This window comes from Leptonychotes weddellii, chromosome 5 (genome assembly GCF_054177405.1).
Source record: "Leptonychotes weddellii isolate Sample4059 chromosome 5, ASM5417740v2, whole genome shotgun sequence".
NCBI classification, from domain to species: Eukaryota; Metazoa; Chordata; class Mammalia; order Carnivora; family Phocidae; genus Leptonychotes; species Leptonychotes weddellii.
In genome coordinates, this window is record NC_138373.1 from 73,747,213 (window position 1) to 73,764,219 (window position 17,007).

At 40.8% G+C, this 17,007-nt stretch overlaps 2 protein-coding genes across 8 annotated transcripts in view; one reads left to right on the forward strand and one right to left on the reverse strand.

Moving 5' to 3' along the window:
* Nucleotides 1-57: 57 nt before the first annotated feature.
* Nucleotides 58-9,914, reverse strand: M6PR (mannose-6-phosphate receptor, cation dependent). Of its 4 annotated transcripts, XM_031041097.2 has the most exons (8): nucleotides 9,714-9,911; nucleotides 5,893-6,072; nucleotides 4,480-4,646; nucleotides 3,224-3,333; nucleotides 2,809-2,939; nucleotides 2,123-2,249; nucleotides 1,529-1,647; nucleotides 58-595 (listed from the first exon to the last, which is right to left on the reverse strand). In XM_031041097.2, the coding sequence occupies exons 2-8, from the start codon at nucleotides 6,069-6,071 to the stop codon at nucleotides 544-546; spliced, it is 885 nt and encodes a 294-aa protein (XP_030896957.2). In that variant the 5' UTR covers nucleotide 6,072; nucleotides 9,714-9,911; the 3' UTR covers nucleotides 58-543. The 4 variants fall into 4 exon arrangements, with proteins under 4 accessions (XP_030896957.2, XP_030896956.2, XP_006745195.3 ...); XM_031041096.2 differs by lacking the exon at nucleotides 1,529-1,647 and having other exon boundaries at nucleotides 9,714-9,914; XM_006745132.3 differs by having other exon boundaries at nucleotides 58-1,647; nucleotides 9,714-9,906.
* Nucleotides 9,915-10,093: 179 nt separating this feature from the next.
* Nucleotides 10,094-17,007, forward strand: part of KLRG1 (killer cell lectin like receptor G1) — a 45,013-nt gene continuing 38,099 nt past the window's right edge. The window contains exon 1 of one of the 4 annotated variants that reach the window (XM_031041105.2): nucleotides 10,094-10,199. The gene's annotated coding sequence lies outside the window, so the exon portion shown is untranslated. Of the gene's footprint in view, nucleotides 10,200-10,246; nucleotides 10,438-10,566; nucleotides 10,730-17,007 lie in introns of those variants that run through there. The other 3 variants (XM_031041103.2, XM_081821169.1, XM_031041104.2) reach the window with 3 other exon arrangements.

The window sequence follows — 17,007 nt, forward strand, 5'->3', positions numbered from 1 at the left end:
CTCTTACTCCATTCCAGTGTCTCTGTCCTCTTCTTTCATACAAAAGACTAGGGCAACTTGTTTGTTTGTTTTTTTAATCTTTTACGTGTTTTTATACAAAAAATGTTTTTTTTTTGTTTTGCATTTTTAAAACTGGGGGAGGGATGCAAACAACAAAAAAGATGTTTTTATAACATTATTTTCCCTGTTTAGAAAAGAAGAAAAAAAAATCATTCCAATAGTATTTAAAAGTCCAAAGATGAAATAATTTCATTTTCTTCCCTAAAGGCTATTTAAAAAGCCCCTGCCTACTGATTCCATCCTCTTGTGTCCAGTGGAGCCATGTTACTCTTCAATGGCCCAGGTTCACTATTACAGAAAGATCAGGCCAGGCTTCTGGGCACATGGTCTAAACAAAAAAGTGGAAGCATCAGAGGATTCAAAACCTTTCCCCACAGAAACTGTTGTGGGCAAGATACTTCCCTGAGCCAGAAGGGACAGGTACAGCAGCATTCCACACCCAGAGCACAGGATGGCAAAGCCCTAGATGTCCCACCTCTGCTTTCATTCCCTTTCCAGAAGATTGGGGAAGGGGAGCGGGGGGAAGTCGACATGCCTGTGAAGAAAGTGCAACACATTTAGAAATACGGGTAAGGGGAAACAGCTTAGAAGAAAAGCTTTGCCAGCTTTTACTGCAAGTGGGAGAAGAAAGCCATCGAGGAGATCCCACTACAGGTAAACAGACTTCCTTTTCTGGAACCCCTGTAGCACAGGAGGTCCAATTCACTTTCCCTTTCCAATGGACTAGACTTCTGGATAAGGCATTTTGGCCACATATGGACCAATGACCACGAGCCCACAATCCAGGGCCCAGTTGCAGCTATAAGGTCAATCCAATGCCAACAACTGAGGTGATGGTATTTTATAATCCTCTAAGTGGGAAATTAAAACATTTTCCCCATCCTAATCCCAGAGGTGGGAGAAGCAAGTCTGCAACATCTCCAGGCTCAGACCAAATGGCAATACTTGGAATGCAACCAAGTAATCACCACCGAGTAGTTACAAGCAGCAAGAAATTACATCCAGATTCTCATGGAGACTACTGTAGGGTACAGAGTAACAGCATGAAAGCAATCAAACCTTGTATAAATAATGTTGCTTTGCCTTTTTTTTTTTTAATTAAAGAAATCCAGTGTCTCAAAAACTTGTGAAAATGTGTTTAAAAAAGGAGCCTGCCACACTTTTTTGCTCACTGTAACTATCCTACTTGTACCTTTGATACCAAGAGATAGTGTAATAGCCTCTTCTGCACAGGCCCTATTTTATCTCTGTCCTACAACTGTACTCTCTAGAGGAAAAACAAAATAGGGAACAAAAGGAAGGCATTTCTACTAGTGAGAAGAGAATACAAATCAAAAGCAAACTGGAAAGCAAGAGCAATGTTAAGGGTGGGATGAGAGACTGGAATGGAGACTGCTTAAGAAATCTGGCTGAGTATGCTTTGGTTTGGGGGACTGAAGCAGCAGCTGGGCATTTAAAGTGCAATCACATTGGTAATAAATGATCATCCCTTTCTTCTGACTCCTCCCCCAGCTGATCGTCCCCCACACCACGATATGCAGCAGGCACATTTCGGGGTTTAGAACGGCACACAAAGTCACAACCATCCTGCAGAGAGAAGCAAAGGAAGGAAATGATAAATTGGAATAACCAACTTCGAGGGTGAGACAAAATGTACCTATGGTCTAAGAATATGACAAGAACTAGGTTTCTTCAAGGAAGATGAAGAGAAAATCCAGAAGCTCTAAGGATCAGCCTAAATTGAATTTAGGGCTAACGGGAGAAAAATTCTAATTAGGTCTTTCTTTCTCCCCATCCAGGACCCTATTTAATAGCTTTATCATATTCCTCAATTTAAGCAACAGTGTTGCTCTTCCAGCCAAGTCTTTAGCAAGGCCAGACACCAAGATGTTACTTTGTACCAGGGCCAACAAGTACTTTGTACTTGGTTTGCTGGGACTTCTGTGGGTTTAGCACCAAAGTCCTATGTCCTCGGAAATCCCTCAGTCTGGGTAAACCAGGATGGTTGGTCATTCAACCTTGCCCGCAGGCTACAGACTCAGCCAGCAGTCCTATTACTTACTGCTACCAGGTTGCCAAGATCTTGCCAGAAGGCTAAGTGGGGAAACTGCTCCATTCCCTTGGCTCCCACCACCAATCGCTGGTATAGGAACCCCCCGATGATGTAGACCGCAACCAGTGATGCAAACCTATGAGGAAGAAAAACATCTCTACTTAAAAACCAAGGAATAGTAAAACTCTGATAATAAAGATGATCTTTTATTCATTAGTGGTTTCCCAGTCTATATTCTATAAAAATGGGGGAAAAAAAAAAAACCAAAGCAGGAGGGTACCTTCTTTAGAAAAGCAATTAGAGCACTAAAAGCAAAGGCTCAGACAAAAATAAGACCTAGTGTGTGACTCTTAGAGCCAAGAATAGGTACTATTAGCTGTATAGTTCCATTTCTCCAAAAGTTATTATAATCTAATGGGATAGTATTAAAAACTGTCCAGTCCTCCAGTAATGGAATATGAAGCATTTCCAAATGCAAATATTTATCAGGGGTGAAACATTAGATCTAATTTTTTTAAGCTTGCATAATCAAGAGTTTAAAGAGGATTTTCACAAAGTTTCCCACCTCCAATTATGGTATAGTGCGTGCACACACACAAACACGCAGAATTTGTGTCGAAATATCACCAAGTAATTGAGTTTAAGGAAAAAATAAAAAAGGAAGGTTTTGGATTGATAAGGGAAAAAGCACTCACGTGACTAGTAAGATAGAACCCACACTGAGGTGGGAGATCTCTGGGGAACAGGCCAGGCTGCTATCCATCTCAAAGAGGTAGAAACAATCTTGAACTTTGCCTCGCTCCTCAGACACAGGGTTAAAATTGCCCTGATGAAGGACAGAACACAACGCTTATGTGGTAAACTGTTTCCTTTTGACCCTTACTTAGAAAAGAAAAAACCCACAAGCTAAAAAAGCATTTGCTTTCTCTTGGTTCAATAACTTATTTTCCACGTATGATGGAAGACGGGTGCCTGTGACACAAGGAAAAACTGAACTTCTAGTTTTCTCCTATCCATCCCGCTGTATCTTGTCCCCTCTGGAAATTCTCTCCCACCTCAGGCCAGTCCTGTCATCTGTTCTCTAGGCTCGTGTGCCCCAGGACGCCTCACCGCTAGCGTGTGTCGATTGCAGGAGATCATCACCACTGCACGACGCTGCTCCATGCCACAGTGACTGTCATATTCGTCACCCCCTTTATAGATCAGCATGATCCAATTACCTGAGGAGGGACAAGGGAAATGTTGCTTTGGGGTGGGGGGAAAAGCAGAGGCAGGCCTGGGTACAATGGTAGAAAGGCACTGAGGAGTTCAATGAAATTGGTCTTAATTAAAATAACCAGTATCAATATGAGCTCTGTAGAACAGAAATACCAAGCTAAATCCTGCTTCTTTGTAACAGCTCTGTGTTCCCTTAAGACAACTAAGAATCAGATATTCATATAAGAATAATCCTAATTTTCCACATTAAAGGCAGGCAACTGATAGTACAAAAACAATTAGGACCCATACTCTGACACGGGTTCACATTTTCTGAACACCTGCTAACATCAGAAGAGGTTCCATAAAATTCTTAGGTGGCAGAGCAAAACCTAAGATTTAAAATGAGCCACAGATAAATGCAATGTGGATGATTTTTAAGATCGGGACTATTTCTTCTTTAGTATTTATGGCATTCAACTTTCTTTTGCAAAATATCCTTTGATTTATCAATCACGTGAGGTGAATAAGGTAAAAATTCTTCTAATCTTGCATATGAAGAAACACAAGAAGATGAAATGATTTTTCAAAGTCACAGGACAAGTAAACATGAGCTGGGTAAAAAAAATCCAGTCTTCCAATCCCTACCCCCAAACTCTTGATGTTATTTTTCATTATATTATTGATATGAACAAATATTTGCACTGGAAAATACAGTTATCTGCTTAAGGGAGGGAATCAGACCACAAGTGCTCATAGTTCTTTCCAGCAATATGATTTTATGACTTTGAGAAACCTAATCACCATAGCACAAGTTGGTTGGGGAAGTTTTTGTAGACTGGTTTGCAAAAAAGCTTAATGTCTGAAAATATAACTGGCAAAACTGGACTAATTCGATGAGAAATGGTCGTTGTTGCTATGTTCAAGTCTGGTGTGAAAAACACATGAAGCTACAGAATCCCAGCTAGATTCTTCTTTATGCATGAGCTTTTCATTAACTTTAAAACAAACACATAAAGGTCCTGAGCCATGCTCCAGAGGAGCTCTGTTAGTCTCAGGTGAGCTGAAGCACATGTACCATACGATACTCAGAAGAGAATGGAAAAGGCTGACACAGGACTGTCAGAGGAATTGACATGGGATCAATTAATCAACAGGGAGAGTCTTACTTCCATTGAAGATGTGAGTCTCGTTGAGTCTCCCTACCACTGTCTCCTTCCCGTTACTTTTGTTGATCTGCACCAGGCCTGCCCCAGAGGTGCGGTTGCCAGCTTCCCGGCACACCCTGAACATGTAGATGTATGTGTCTGGGCCCTGGCCCACAGTGCTCTCAAAGCTGTAAGGAGAAGTGAGGAGAACAAAGCAAGAATTACTGGCTATCAGCCTAGGACAAGCAGCCTCTCTTCCTTTAAGCTGCCCGCCCCCCCCAAGTGTGATCAGTTTATTTATCTGATGTCACAACTAAATGTACTAGTGAATAATATTTGTTGATCATGAGATATCCATGTAATAGTGAATAGTTTATTTGTTGAATGAGACAATCTTAACTACTGATGATGACTGATTAAAACAACATCCAAGACAGCTAGATATTCTAGAATACCTATTCTAGACCATGCTGAAGTGTCAGTTGCTATTTCCCTGTGAATAAGGATCTATGTTCATGGGAAATATCCCATGGTCCCTTGTTCTTTGAAGATTATCTTCAGATTTATATACCCGAAGATTCCTGACACTTATGATGTGTATAGGCCTCAATGTTTATCTGATACTTCTAAACTCCTATTATATGGAAGTACCAAATAATGCTTTTTAATTCCTACAAGGTGGTCTCCTGGATCCAGTCTTGAAAACAGTTACTCTTCTGCATAAGAGAATTGCACATTGCTACTAAAAACTGGGTTGAGAATTTGCTCTATAGCATAAAAAAAAGTAGGGGTGCCTGGGTGGCTCAGTAGGTTAGGCGTCCGACTCGATCTAATCTCAGGTCTTGACCTCAGGGTTGTGGATTCTAGCCCTACATTGGACTCCACGCTGGGCATGGAGCCTACTTAAAAAAAAAAAAAAAAAATGAAGATACTATGGCCAAATAAGGCCAGTATTACTGAAGTTCAGATTAGAATCGTCTCCCAGAGGAGGTTATTATACATGTATTCCCTCCACATAGAGTAGTAATACTAAAATAAAGTAAGTGGAGGGGAAAAAAAATTTTTTTTAACATTTTATTTATTTATTTAAAAGATTTTATTAGACAGAGAGACACAGCGAGAGAGGAAACACAAGCAGGGGGAGCGGGAGAGGGAGAAGCAGGCTTCCCGTGGAGCAGGGAGCCCAACGTGGGGCTCGATCCCAGGAACCGGGATCATGACCTGAGCCGAAGGCAGACGCTAACGACTGAGCCACCCAGGGGCCCCAAGATTTTATTTGTTTTAAAAGTGTCTCTACCCAATGTGGGACTCAAACTTACAACCCCAACATCAAGAGTTGCATGCTCCACCAACTGAGCCAGCCAGGCGCCCTGGAGGAAAAGATTCTTTTAACAAAGTTATTTTCTCAAGCCCTTCAAAGCTCTTCTCATCTACCTTTTGTTATACAGCGGTTGCAGCCTCTTCAGTAGAGCCAACTCTTTCTCGGACTCTCGACCTTTTTCTCCCACCAGATCGCAGGTTTTTTCTTCTGTCTGCCAGGATTCTCTTACTACCACAGCTAGGAGCAGTGGCAGGAGCAGTCCAGTCCTCCAGCAGCTGCAGAAGGGGAACATCCTTTTGGGAGAGGGGGTGTGGGTGTTGAGGAAGCGGCAGAAGATCAGGAGAGGGGGGAAAGAGATAAAGCACAAGAATGTGTCATCTTTACAGTTTTATCTTCCATCCATCACTTATTTTACACTAGTCAGTTCTCCTCATCACGAATTTGGGTTTTATTTTCTTGTGTCTATTTCAAGCTTTTAGCTTTCACCCATTATTTTTCCCCCGTTCTTTAATATTCAGAATAGGATTCATAATCTTTAGGTTTCTCTTTTTCTTTTTATTTATTTTTAAAGATTTACTTATTTATTTTGAGACAGAGAGTGCAAGCATCTTTACTGTTTTGTGAAAAGTCAGACTGCAGTATCTCATAAAGTTTAATACTAGTTCATAAAAACTGCCTCAACCTGCGGTCCTCCCTAAGATAACAATGAAATTATAATACTTGATAAAGTCTATTTAAAGTTATTGAGAAAGATGTAAGATAGGGAAAGGGACTTCAGTACTTTGGATCCTAACTTCTCCTATCAATAGTCAGGAGCATCCAACAGTCTTTGTTCATATTCACCATAGGAAAGATGACTAGAGATAAACACAGCCATAGCACCTAAAAGTTGACATTTATCTACTTTAATGGCTCATCTCTGAAAACACATTCAATCATTTAAATTATAGGAAGAAGAAAATTCACTAGGTCAAAGTGAGTGAAGACGTCTTCCAAAACCCACCTCAGGCTCTACATGTCACAAATCTTAATAGTTTCTCAATTTCCAGTAAGCAGAGCTGTCTTTGTACACTCAGAACTGGTAACAATTCTTGGGAATCACTAAGTCACTTTCCAATTCACCTGCTCCTTGTACTGCTCTAGGAATGGAAACACATGGCTCCACTTCCCAAACTCATTTTCTTTTCTCTAATCCATCCTCACACCCAGGACATATTGATTTACCCTTGCAAAAGACTTCACTCTGATGTCCATTAGTTAATGATCCCCCAGGCCATTGCTACTTGTTAATTTCCTAACAGTGTCACTGTTATCATACACAGATTTAATTCTTCCAAACTTTTCTCACTTGTAGTAACATGCTTCCAGACTACAAGCCTGGACTTTGGTTAATACTCTTTAAAATCCTCTAATTCTTTTTCAGGCTGTTTCATCAACTCCCGTGCATTTCTAGAATATAAAACTAGGCAGAGTTTAATGGGTACTAGTAAGTTTAAAAATAGGAAAATGGAAGCTCTGAGCTCTGAATTTTCTCTACTCCCCTAAACAAACTTACACTTGACCTTCTGTTTTCTACACTCCACTAGGGCAACAAATGCTTGGGAAGTTGTCTCCCTGACTTTGTGTATTTCTTTCTTTTTTTAAGATTTTATTTATTTATTTGACAGAAAGAGACACAGCGAGAGAGGGAACACAAGCAGGGGGAGTGGGAAAGGGAGAAGCAGACTCCCCATTGAGCAGTGAGCCCTACACTGCCGATCCCAGGATGCAGGGATTATGACCTGAGCCGAAAGGCAGACACTTAACCGACTGAGCCACCAGGCGCCTCAACTTTGTGTATTTCCAAAATCAACCCACTATAGTAGTATTAATAAAGTCCACAGAATAATTATCGCCAGTCACAAAATCTGAGGCCCCCCATAAACACATTTAAAGCACTAATAGGAAACTTAATATTGAGTGCTTGCCTTTTACTCTTAAAAGCACTTAACATGCATTAACTAATTAATCCTTACAAAAACGCTATGCAGTAAATACAATTACTGTCCTTATTTTACAGGTGAGAAAACTGAGACACAGCCAGTGGAGTGACCCAGAAAATCTGGCTCCAGAGCTCATGGTCTACACTTAACCACTACATGTGTATCCCCTTTCACATTAATTTTTGGGGGCTCAAGAGGAGGCAGCCAAAGCCTTGCTTTCTTTTTGACAAAGCAGGGGGGAAGTGACTCCTCACACAGTTCACTGAATAGGAGGTGGAATAAAGAACTCAAACCTCAAACTCCTACCTTCCCTAAATTAACTCATTGCTCAACACACTACGTGACCAGCTGCGTTCCTAAAAAAGTATTAAGAGATTTTTATTAGATTGATTTAACATGCCATATTCTTTATATTCTCTCAGGATCTAATTTAAAATTTCAACATTCTGGATTCTCAAGCTTTTTTTTTTTCTTTTCCCCAGGACCAGTTTTCTGGAGGGGATGCTCACACAGAAGGCTGTGTTGTATGGCCTCAAAGTTAGCTCCTTATTTGTTAACAGTTGATGATTTCTTTTCCCAAATTAGAACAAAGAATCTTACAAAACTGGGATAGGATAAAGGGTTAAACACCCTGCAGTCTACATTAGTGGAGCTGAACCATCTTTCATTTGCTTATTGGTTCAAGAAGTTAGGATGAGAATCAACTTAATACTCTTCTCTCTTTTCTGCTTAAGGTTTGTCGGTTTTGAGCTACTTCTTTTTGATTCAGTGGCAAATGCTCTAAGTGCTTTATCTATTATGTTAATCTTCACAGCCCAGAAAAGTAGGTATAATTTCTCTCATTTTACAGATGAGGACACTGATGCTTATAGACGTTACATTATTTGCCCTAGGTCATACAAGTATTAAACCATGTATGAAGTTGGTGCGGCAAGTTGGAGAATTCATGGCATAAAGCTATTTTCTGGAAAATTTCTGATAAATACACGAGTGCAAAAATTTATTAGGGAGAGTATGAGATCCAAGGGCTGTGTAGTTCCCTTTTAATGTGCTACAATTACATCCTCAAGGTGCAATAGTTTGTCTAGATATTTTGGAAATTAAAGGGCAGGACTTTAAGATTTTGAAAAATCCCCTTCAATTTTCTTGTTCTAGGACAGATCTATTTTGGTAATGCCAAAGGATTCTCTTCAATGGGATGACCCATGACTAAGCCAGGAATCGGGAAGCAGTTCACATCACTGGGCGTCTGTACCACTCTTTACCACCCCTCAAGACTAGCCATGAGCATTTTCCATTTTTCGGTGGAATTTCTACTTTCCGCTGTCTGGCTCATTCCTGAGGTAGCGGCTCTTATCTCCTGTCTCCAGCAGCCTACCCTTTTAGACCAGCCTTAACTAGCTAAACGACCCAGTGCTGAAAAGCCTTAGAGAAGTAGCTCTAGGTCCCATGGGCGGAAGCTCCCCACAAAAAGAAAACACTAGATAAGCTCTCTAGTAGCTACTCCATACTATACACGCAACCCCTTCAAACTTCTCCCAGGGTTCTAGAAATTCTCATTCCGTCTAATCTCCTGACTTTCCAACTGCCTAGAGCCGTATCCTCTCCAAATGATGCCACTATGCCTTCCTGCACGATGCAGGCCAAAATTCCCTCTACGGGTATCCAGTAACACCTCAAACGACTCCATACCCAGGGTCCTTCCTTCCTCTGCCTTCCAAACACACGTCGATTCCCTCTCCAGTCTTGGTAGGTCTTTTCTTCCCTCACTCCCTTCGGGACTCTAACTCCCCGCCCTCACGCCTCCGCCTCCATTCTGCCCTAAGGCTCCTTAGCTGGAATTTTGGCTCGAACCCTGGCCAAAGGAGACTTAGCGATCCCAGCCCCTGTTACGGACACCGAGGTGTGAGCGTTCTCCAGCTCCCCTCCTCCTCCACGCCCCTCATACTCACGTGTCACGGGCAAAAGGAGTAGCCAAGGCGCAGAATCCCCGGCTGAATACCTGTCTGGGGCTGGGACACTGGGCCAGCGAGGGGCCAGCCGCAGACCCCGGACCCAGAACTCGTGTTAAAGGTTCCCCAATGCGCCTCGTTGTGCTCCACTCCGGGAACCGGAAACAGGAAGCACCAGGCGTCCTCTGGACAACTGCTCCTCCCACTAGACCCCGCGGCATGTGACCGAAGAACCATTTCGCCCCTTTCCCCTTCCCGGTCTCCTGGCCGATCCCAGACGCTGATTGGCCAGGGTCCTGGCCATGTAGCTCCGCCCCTATTCTATCAACTCCAATCACTATCGAGATTTTCAAGTTGAGTTCCACCTTTTCGGTTCGCCTTTTCTACCAATGGGGTCCCAGAGTCCCGTCCCCGAGCTTCTCCGCTCGCGGAGTCACGCGCGGTCACGCGGGGTCACGCGCAATCACGCGCCCGGCCCGCTCCCCGGTAGGTCCCCCTGAAGAGGGTGCGCGAGGGCGGGCGGCGGAAGCGGAAATGTGGAAAGGGGACCTCGGGCCAGGCCTCAGTGGGAGCTGTAGTTCTCACCCCAGGTCTCTTCCTCTCCGTACTTCCCCAGCTCGTTTGCCGACTGCGAGAGGCGCTGTTTCGCCGTCTGCCGGCCCCGAGTCGCGTTGTCTCCAGGGTCAGCGGCACCTAGAGGATAGTGGACAGCGATTGGGTCGCGGTAGTCCGGGCTTTCTTAACGACACCTTTGTTCTTTATTTCCTTTCTACAGTTTAGTACCTTGGGGTCTTTGTTACCGATACTGTTTTCGTTAACCTTGTCATTCCGGTCATTTTGCGTAAAACACTGCAACCAGCTCTGTTCACCAGAGGTTTCGTGGCATTTTGCGTGATGAGCACTCTGTAACCAATTCTGTTCACTCCATCCTGGCCGCATTTCTGGTGTCCTGGGGAAAGTGCAATTCACTTTTAGGTTTTTCTGTCTTTGCCAAGATCCTTTGCGGTTTCCCTCAGGTCAGTCTTACTCGTCGCTTTTTGAAGTCCTGCGCGTTCCTGGAACTTGGTTCAAGTACTTTTGCTCCTGTGATTTTCTGGATTAACTCTTCCCTAACTGCCCGCTTGTTGCCTCTGCCTGGTTTTAGCCCGATTTCATTCTGCTTTGACTCCTACGTTGCTTTTGTGTGTGTCCCCCCTCTTCGCGGGTAGGGACTGGATTTTGATTTGTCCCTCTCACCAGAGCTAGTACAGTGTTTTGAGTCCAGTAATAACAGAAGCTAATACGTGCATAGTTCTGTGGTGCCGGCACTGTTTTAAGCGCTTTAAATGAGTATTGATTCATTTAATCTTGACACTAACCTTGAATTTTAAAGCTGATGGTGGCTAAGTAACTTACTCTGGGTCCCACAGCTATTAAGTTTCGTTGTCAGTATTCAGGTTCCCTAATTCAGGTGTAAGTTATGTAAGAATGTAGTCTTCAGAGTACAAGCTCTCAAGCAATACTTGATGCTTACTGTATAGGATCCTGCATTTGTTTATTAATTGGTACATTCAATTCAGCCAAGGTAGTTACCATGTCGGGGTTGGGTTTGAATGTGTTCTCAAGGAAAAAAAAAAAAAGGTGAGTTTCTTTCTAATAATAATAATTTGTAATCAGAAAATACAGAGAACGCAGAACAAAAATCCAAAAACCCACCAAGAGGTTTTTCCTTCAGGAATATGTTCTCCATTTCCTTTTTTTTTTTTTTTTTTAAGATTTTATTTATTTATTTATTTGAGAGAGAGAGCACAGAGGGAGAGGGAGAAGCAGGCTCTCCGCAGAGCAGAGAGCCTGATGTGGGGCTGGATCCCAGGACCCTGAGATCATGACTCCAGTGAAGGCAGACGCCCAACTGACTGAGCCACACAGGTGCCCCTATCCGTTTCCTTTTAAAAAACATTTAATGTCATCAGATACTTCTCCATATCACTAACTTTACAAATAAACTTTTTAACGGTTGCACAGTATTTAGATGTATGGATTGCTCCTTAAGCAATTCCATTAGAGTCAGGTATTTAAGTTATTTCTATTGAATTGCTTTTATCAACTCATTCAACAAATTTTTTTTTTTTTTTAAGATTTTATTTATTTATTTGAGACAGAGAGAATGAGAGAGAGAGAGAGCACATGAGAGGGGGGAGGGTCAGAGGGAGAAGCAGGCTCCCCGCCGAGCAGGGAGCCCGATGCGGGACTCGATCCCGGGACTCCAGGATCATGACCTGAGCCGAAGGCAGTTGCTTAACCAACTGAGCCACCCAGGCGCCCTCATTCAACAAATATTTACTGAACAATTACACTGTTGCAGATTTTGGGGGATGCATCAGAGGAAAAAAAGACAAAAATCCCTTTCACAATGAGCTTTCATTCTAGAATTGATGTTCGTTTGTTGGTGAATTCAAATTTTAACTTCAGAAATGTTGCTTCTTGGTCATTGCCTAGAGTAGCATTGGGCTGGAGGGAAGGTAGGGTGCATGTTGGAAGTGGTGAAAGGTCCAGCAATGCAGTTGAGTAGGATGAATAACTTACGTAGTAGGAGTGAGAAGGAGGGAGAGACTTCCCTTTCCATCCACTTACAAATAACCTGGGTTACTTCCCTGCTTTTCAGCCTTTAGTGCCCATTGTGGAAACTCTGTGCCAGGGACAAAAACTGAAATTAGCGGGTTTTTTTTGCCTTTCTGCTCTGCGTCTCTCTAGCCATATCATTAATAAGGACATCCTCCACATTGTACCCACACCCCCTTCCGCAAATACAGTTGCTCACTTTGTTTGGAAAGCAGTTCTGTGACTTTTGTTCTAAAATCAAATGCTGAGGATCCCTCCTGTTTAGTATAAGCGGAGGAGGGGAAGGTGCTTGAAAGATCTAGTCTCCCCCCCCCTTTCGTTCACGGGAGATATATTCCAAGACCCTTAGAAACCATGAACAGGGGGCGCCTGGGTGGCTCAGTCGTTAAGCGTCTGCCTTTGGCTCAGGTCATGATCCCAGGGTCCTGGGATCGAGCCCCGCATCGGGCTCCCTGCTAGGCCAGGAGCCTGCTTCTCCCTCTCCCGCTCCCCCTGCTTGTGTTCCCTTTCTAGCTGTCTCTCTCTGTCAAATAAATAACTAATCTTTAAAAAAAAAAAAGAAACCACGAACAGTACTGAACTCTATATATACTATATATTTTTCTTACACATAACCTATGATAAAGGTTAATTTATGAGGCACAGTAAGATTAACAACAATGATAATAAAATAGAACAGTTATAACAACATGTGAATATGGTTGCTGTCAAAATATCTAACTGTGCTGTACTCACCCTTCTTGTGATGGTGTGGGATGATATGCCCACATGATGAAACGAAGTGAGGTGAAGGACATAGGTATTGTGATTTAACGTTAGGTTGCTATTGACAGATAAGTCAGAAAGAGGATCATCTGCTTCCAGGATGTGGTTGACCTTGAGTAACTGAAATTATAGAAAGTGAAACTGTGGGTAGCGCAGACTACTGTATCCTGAATTTTTCCTTCAGTTCGTTGCTTTGATAATTTTCCCGGATCTGCTTTTTTTGTTAACTCTGAGCTGGGAGCTTGGTTGGGAATGGCTTTTTAAACCTCTCAGCAGCTTCCTTCTGTATGAGTTTTGTGTTACAGGTTTTGCTCTGGTTTCACTATCAAATCCTCCCTGTTTATAGTTTCTGATCTGCTCAGGGATCTTTTGAAATTTGTTTGGTAGTTTCTTAATCCTGTTATGCATGTATTCAATTTGCTATCTTGAACCCGATTTCAGTTTTGAATTTTTATTTTTTTAAATATTTTATTTATTTGATTTGACAGAGAGAGGGAGATAGGGAGAGCAGGACCACAAGCAGGGGGAATGGGAGAGGGAGAAGCAGGCTTCCTGCCGGGCAGGGAGCCCGATGTGGGACTCGATTCCAGGACCCTGGGATCATGCCCTGAGCCGAAGGCAGACGCTTAACGACTGAGCCACCCAGGCGCCCCAGTTTTGAATTTTTATTGATGCTTTCCTTTTAAGATGTTTAACATATTTCAAGGACTAAATATATTTTTTGTTTTTGGTAATTTTCAATTTTAATATAATTTAACATTTTTAGAATAGATGCAAGAATAGTAAAAAGAACTCTTGTATTCACTTTACCTGGATTTGCCAGTGGTTTACAAGTTGCCCCATTTGCTTTATTAGTCTCCCCTCTTCCTGTACGTACACACACACACACACGCACTCACGCACTAGTTTATTTTGAACAATTTGAAAGTTGCCCATTACTGTTAAGTATATTTGTATTTCCCAAGAATAAAGACATTCTCTTACCTTACCACAGTATAATCATGACAATTAGAAACTGTAACATTGGTAGAATATTAATTACCTAATCCATGGTCCATATACAGATTTCATTAATCGTCCCAGTAAATATGCTTTATAATTATTTCCCATTCCCCAACCACAGAAGCCAAGCAGGAGTCACACATTGCAGTTGTCATTTTTCTTTATCTTGTTTGTCCTTGAAATTTTGAAAAGTACAGGTCACTTAATTTGTAGAATGTCTCTCATTTTGGGTTTGTCTGATACTTCCTCATGGTTATATTTAGGTATTTTGATAGGACTAAAAGAGAAGTGATGTGTCCTTGTATCAGTCAGGATCCAATTAGAAGACAGATACCACACCAGTGATTTTAAGGAAAAATTTAATATAGACTTGTTTTCTAGTAAAAAATAAGTACTAAGAGGGGGTAAACAAGGACTCTACGTTATACAGAAGTTACACAGAAATAATAACTACAAAATGCAGCTACCACCTCTGGGCTGAAGAAGAGTTAGCAAGGAAGTACCTTAGAAACTTGAAGGAAGTGCTCCCTTCCCCAGCCGCAAGGTAGAGATTCAGACCTGTGAAGAGAGGGTGTAGTTCCTGCCACAGGAACATGCAGCCCACTGATGAGGAAACAGATAAATTGCTGGAGGCTGTGGGTTGATGTTGAACTGCCAGTGGGAGCCTCCCTTTGTCATTTTGACATGTCCCCATCATTTTTTGAGCAAATTCTTTACTATGTTCCATGTTTATCTTGTATTTTAATTACCCTAGAATCAGTCATTTCTCCAAGGGAGTCTTGTTCCTTTTAGTGAAGAGTGGTGTTGAGAAACCAAGGTCTGATTACAAGGTGTGTTTGTTGCTACTTTTGGGTCACTGCTTTAATGCCTCTTAGCAGAGTTAGGAAATCTGTATATTTTTTCAAGAGTGAGAAACCAGGCTCCCATTATACTCAATATATTTATATATTTGTTCACACATAAGAAAACACAGGAAGTAGATTTATAACTGATAAACCATACCATTGTGTAAAGCAAACGTACTAATTAGAGTTCAGTATTTGTTTAAAGTTTCATTTTTTTTGATGAGGTAAAATTTATAAATAATGAAATACATGACCCTTAAGTATACAATTCAATGAATCTTAACAATGCATCATAACTGTAACTACCCTGTAATCAAGTTTTAGTAGATTTTCATCACCCAAGAATATTTCCTCATGTCCCTTTCTAGTCCTGTCTAGTATTTTCATTACAGTGTTGCATAGAAATGATAAAATTAGACATCCTTGCTTCGCTCCTGGATAAACCACACTTTGTAATGATGAATTGTCTCTTACATTTTTCTGATTCTGATTTGCTGATCTTTTTCAAAGATCTTGATGTCTATATTCATTAATGTTGGAGTCTAATTTTTTTTTTAAATTTTATTTATTTATTTGTCAGGGAGAGAGAGAGAGCACGGGAGAGCACAAGCAGGGGGAGCTGCAGGCAGAGGGAGAAGCAGGCTCCCCGCTGAGCAAGGAGCCCCTACATAGGACTCAATCCCAGGACCCTGGGATCATGACCTGAGCCAAAGGCAGACGCTTAACCCACTGAGCCACTCAGGCGTCCCTAATTTTTTTTTCCTTGTAGTTCTTTGTCAGTTTTGTATCAGAGTCATGATGGCTGCCTAAAAAAAGTTGGAGAGTATATTTTCATTTTCTATTTTCTGAAGGAATTGTGTTATTTATTCCTTGAAGTTTGATAGAATATGCTACTGAAGTCATCTGAGCATGAAGCTTTCTTAATGAGAAGGTTTGTATTAAGAAATTCAGTTTCTTTAGTAGAGCTATTTAAAAATTTCTGTTTCTTCTTGTGTCAGTGGTAAATTTTTTTTTTTTTTTTTTAGGAATTATCTATACATTTCATTTATTTGGACTCTTTATAAATACAAAAAATTAAAAGTCAAATACATTTTCATTTGCTAATATTAATTATCATTGAGACATTATCCTATAAAGTCTATTGTTATCTGTTTATATTCCCTACAGACTTTTTAAAAAAATTCAATTAACATATAATGCATTATTGGTTTCAGAGGTAGAGGTTAGTGATTCATCAGTCTTAAATAATATGCAGTGTTTGTCAAATAATTTTTCTATTTTATCTGAATTGTTAAATTTTTGGCATACAGATATAATATTCCTTTATTATCCTTTTTATGTCTTTAAAATCTGTAGTAATGTACTCACTTCATTCTTGATATTCATAATTTGTCTTCTCTCTTTGTTTCTTGGTAAGTTTTGTTAGAAGTTTATCAATCTTATCAAATAACCAAATTTTTATTTTGTTAATTTTGTTAATTTATATATATTACATAATATATAGTATTTTATTATTTTATATTTTATTATATAATAATAAAAATTTGTTAATTTTTCTGTTGCTTGTGGTTAGTTTTTTAAATTTCATTGATTTAGGATTTAAAATTTCTGACCTTTCTTCTGCTTGCTTTGGTTTTTAATTTGTTCTTCTTGTGTCTTCTTAAATTAGAAACAGATTATTTATTTAAAATCTTTCTTTTTTTGTATTCACTTAAAGCTCTAACATTCTCTTTAAGCTACTGGTCTACAAATTTTCATAATTATTTAGTTTTTTAAATAATTTCTAATTTTGTGTATTATTTCTTCTTTGGCCCATGGATTATTTAGAATGTGTGTGTGGGTTTTAGGTATACAGAAAGTCGTGTTAATTATTCTTTTTTTTTTTTTTTTAATCTTATGTTAATCCCCATACATTACATCATTAGTTCTAGATGAAGTGTTCCATGATTCATTGTTCGTGCACAACACCCAGTGCTCCATGCAGAACGTGCCCTCCTCAATACCCACCACCAGGCCAACCCATCCTCCCACCCCCCTCCCCTCTAGAACCCTCAGTTTGTTTTTCAGAGTCCATCGTCTCT

Coding starts and splice junctions, on each gene's coding strand:
- M6PR (XM_031041096.2), bottom strand. CDS start 6,071: ATGTTCCCCTTCTGCAGCTGCTGGAGGACTGGACTGCTCCTGCCACTG. Junction 2,250..2,808: donor GGTTCTATCTTACTAGTCAC/GTGAGTGCTTTT, acceptor TCTTCCTCATAG/GTTTGCATCACTGGTTGCGG. Junction 596..2,122: donor ATCTTGGCAACCTGGTAGCA/GTAAGTAATAGG, acceptor CTTTCTTCACAG/GCATGTCGACTTCCCCCCGC.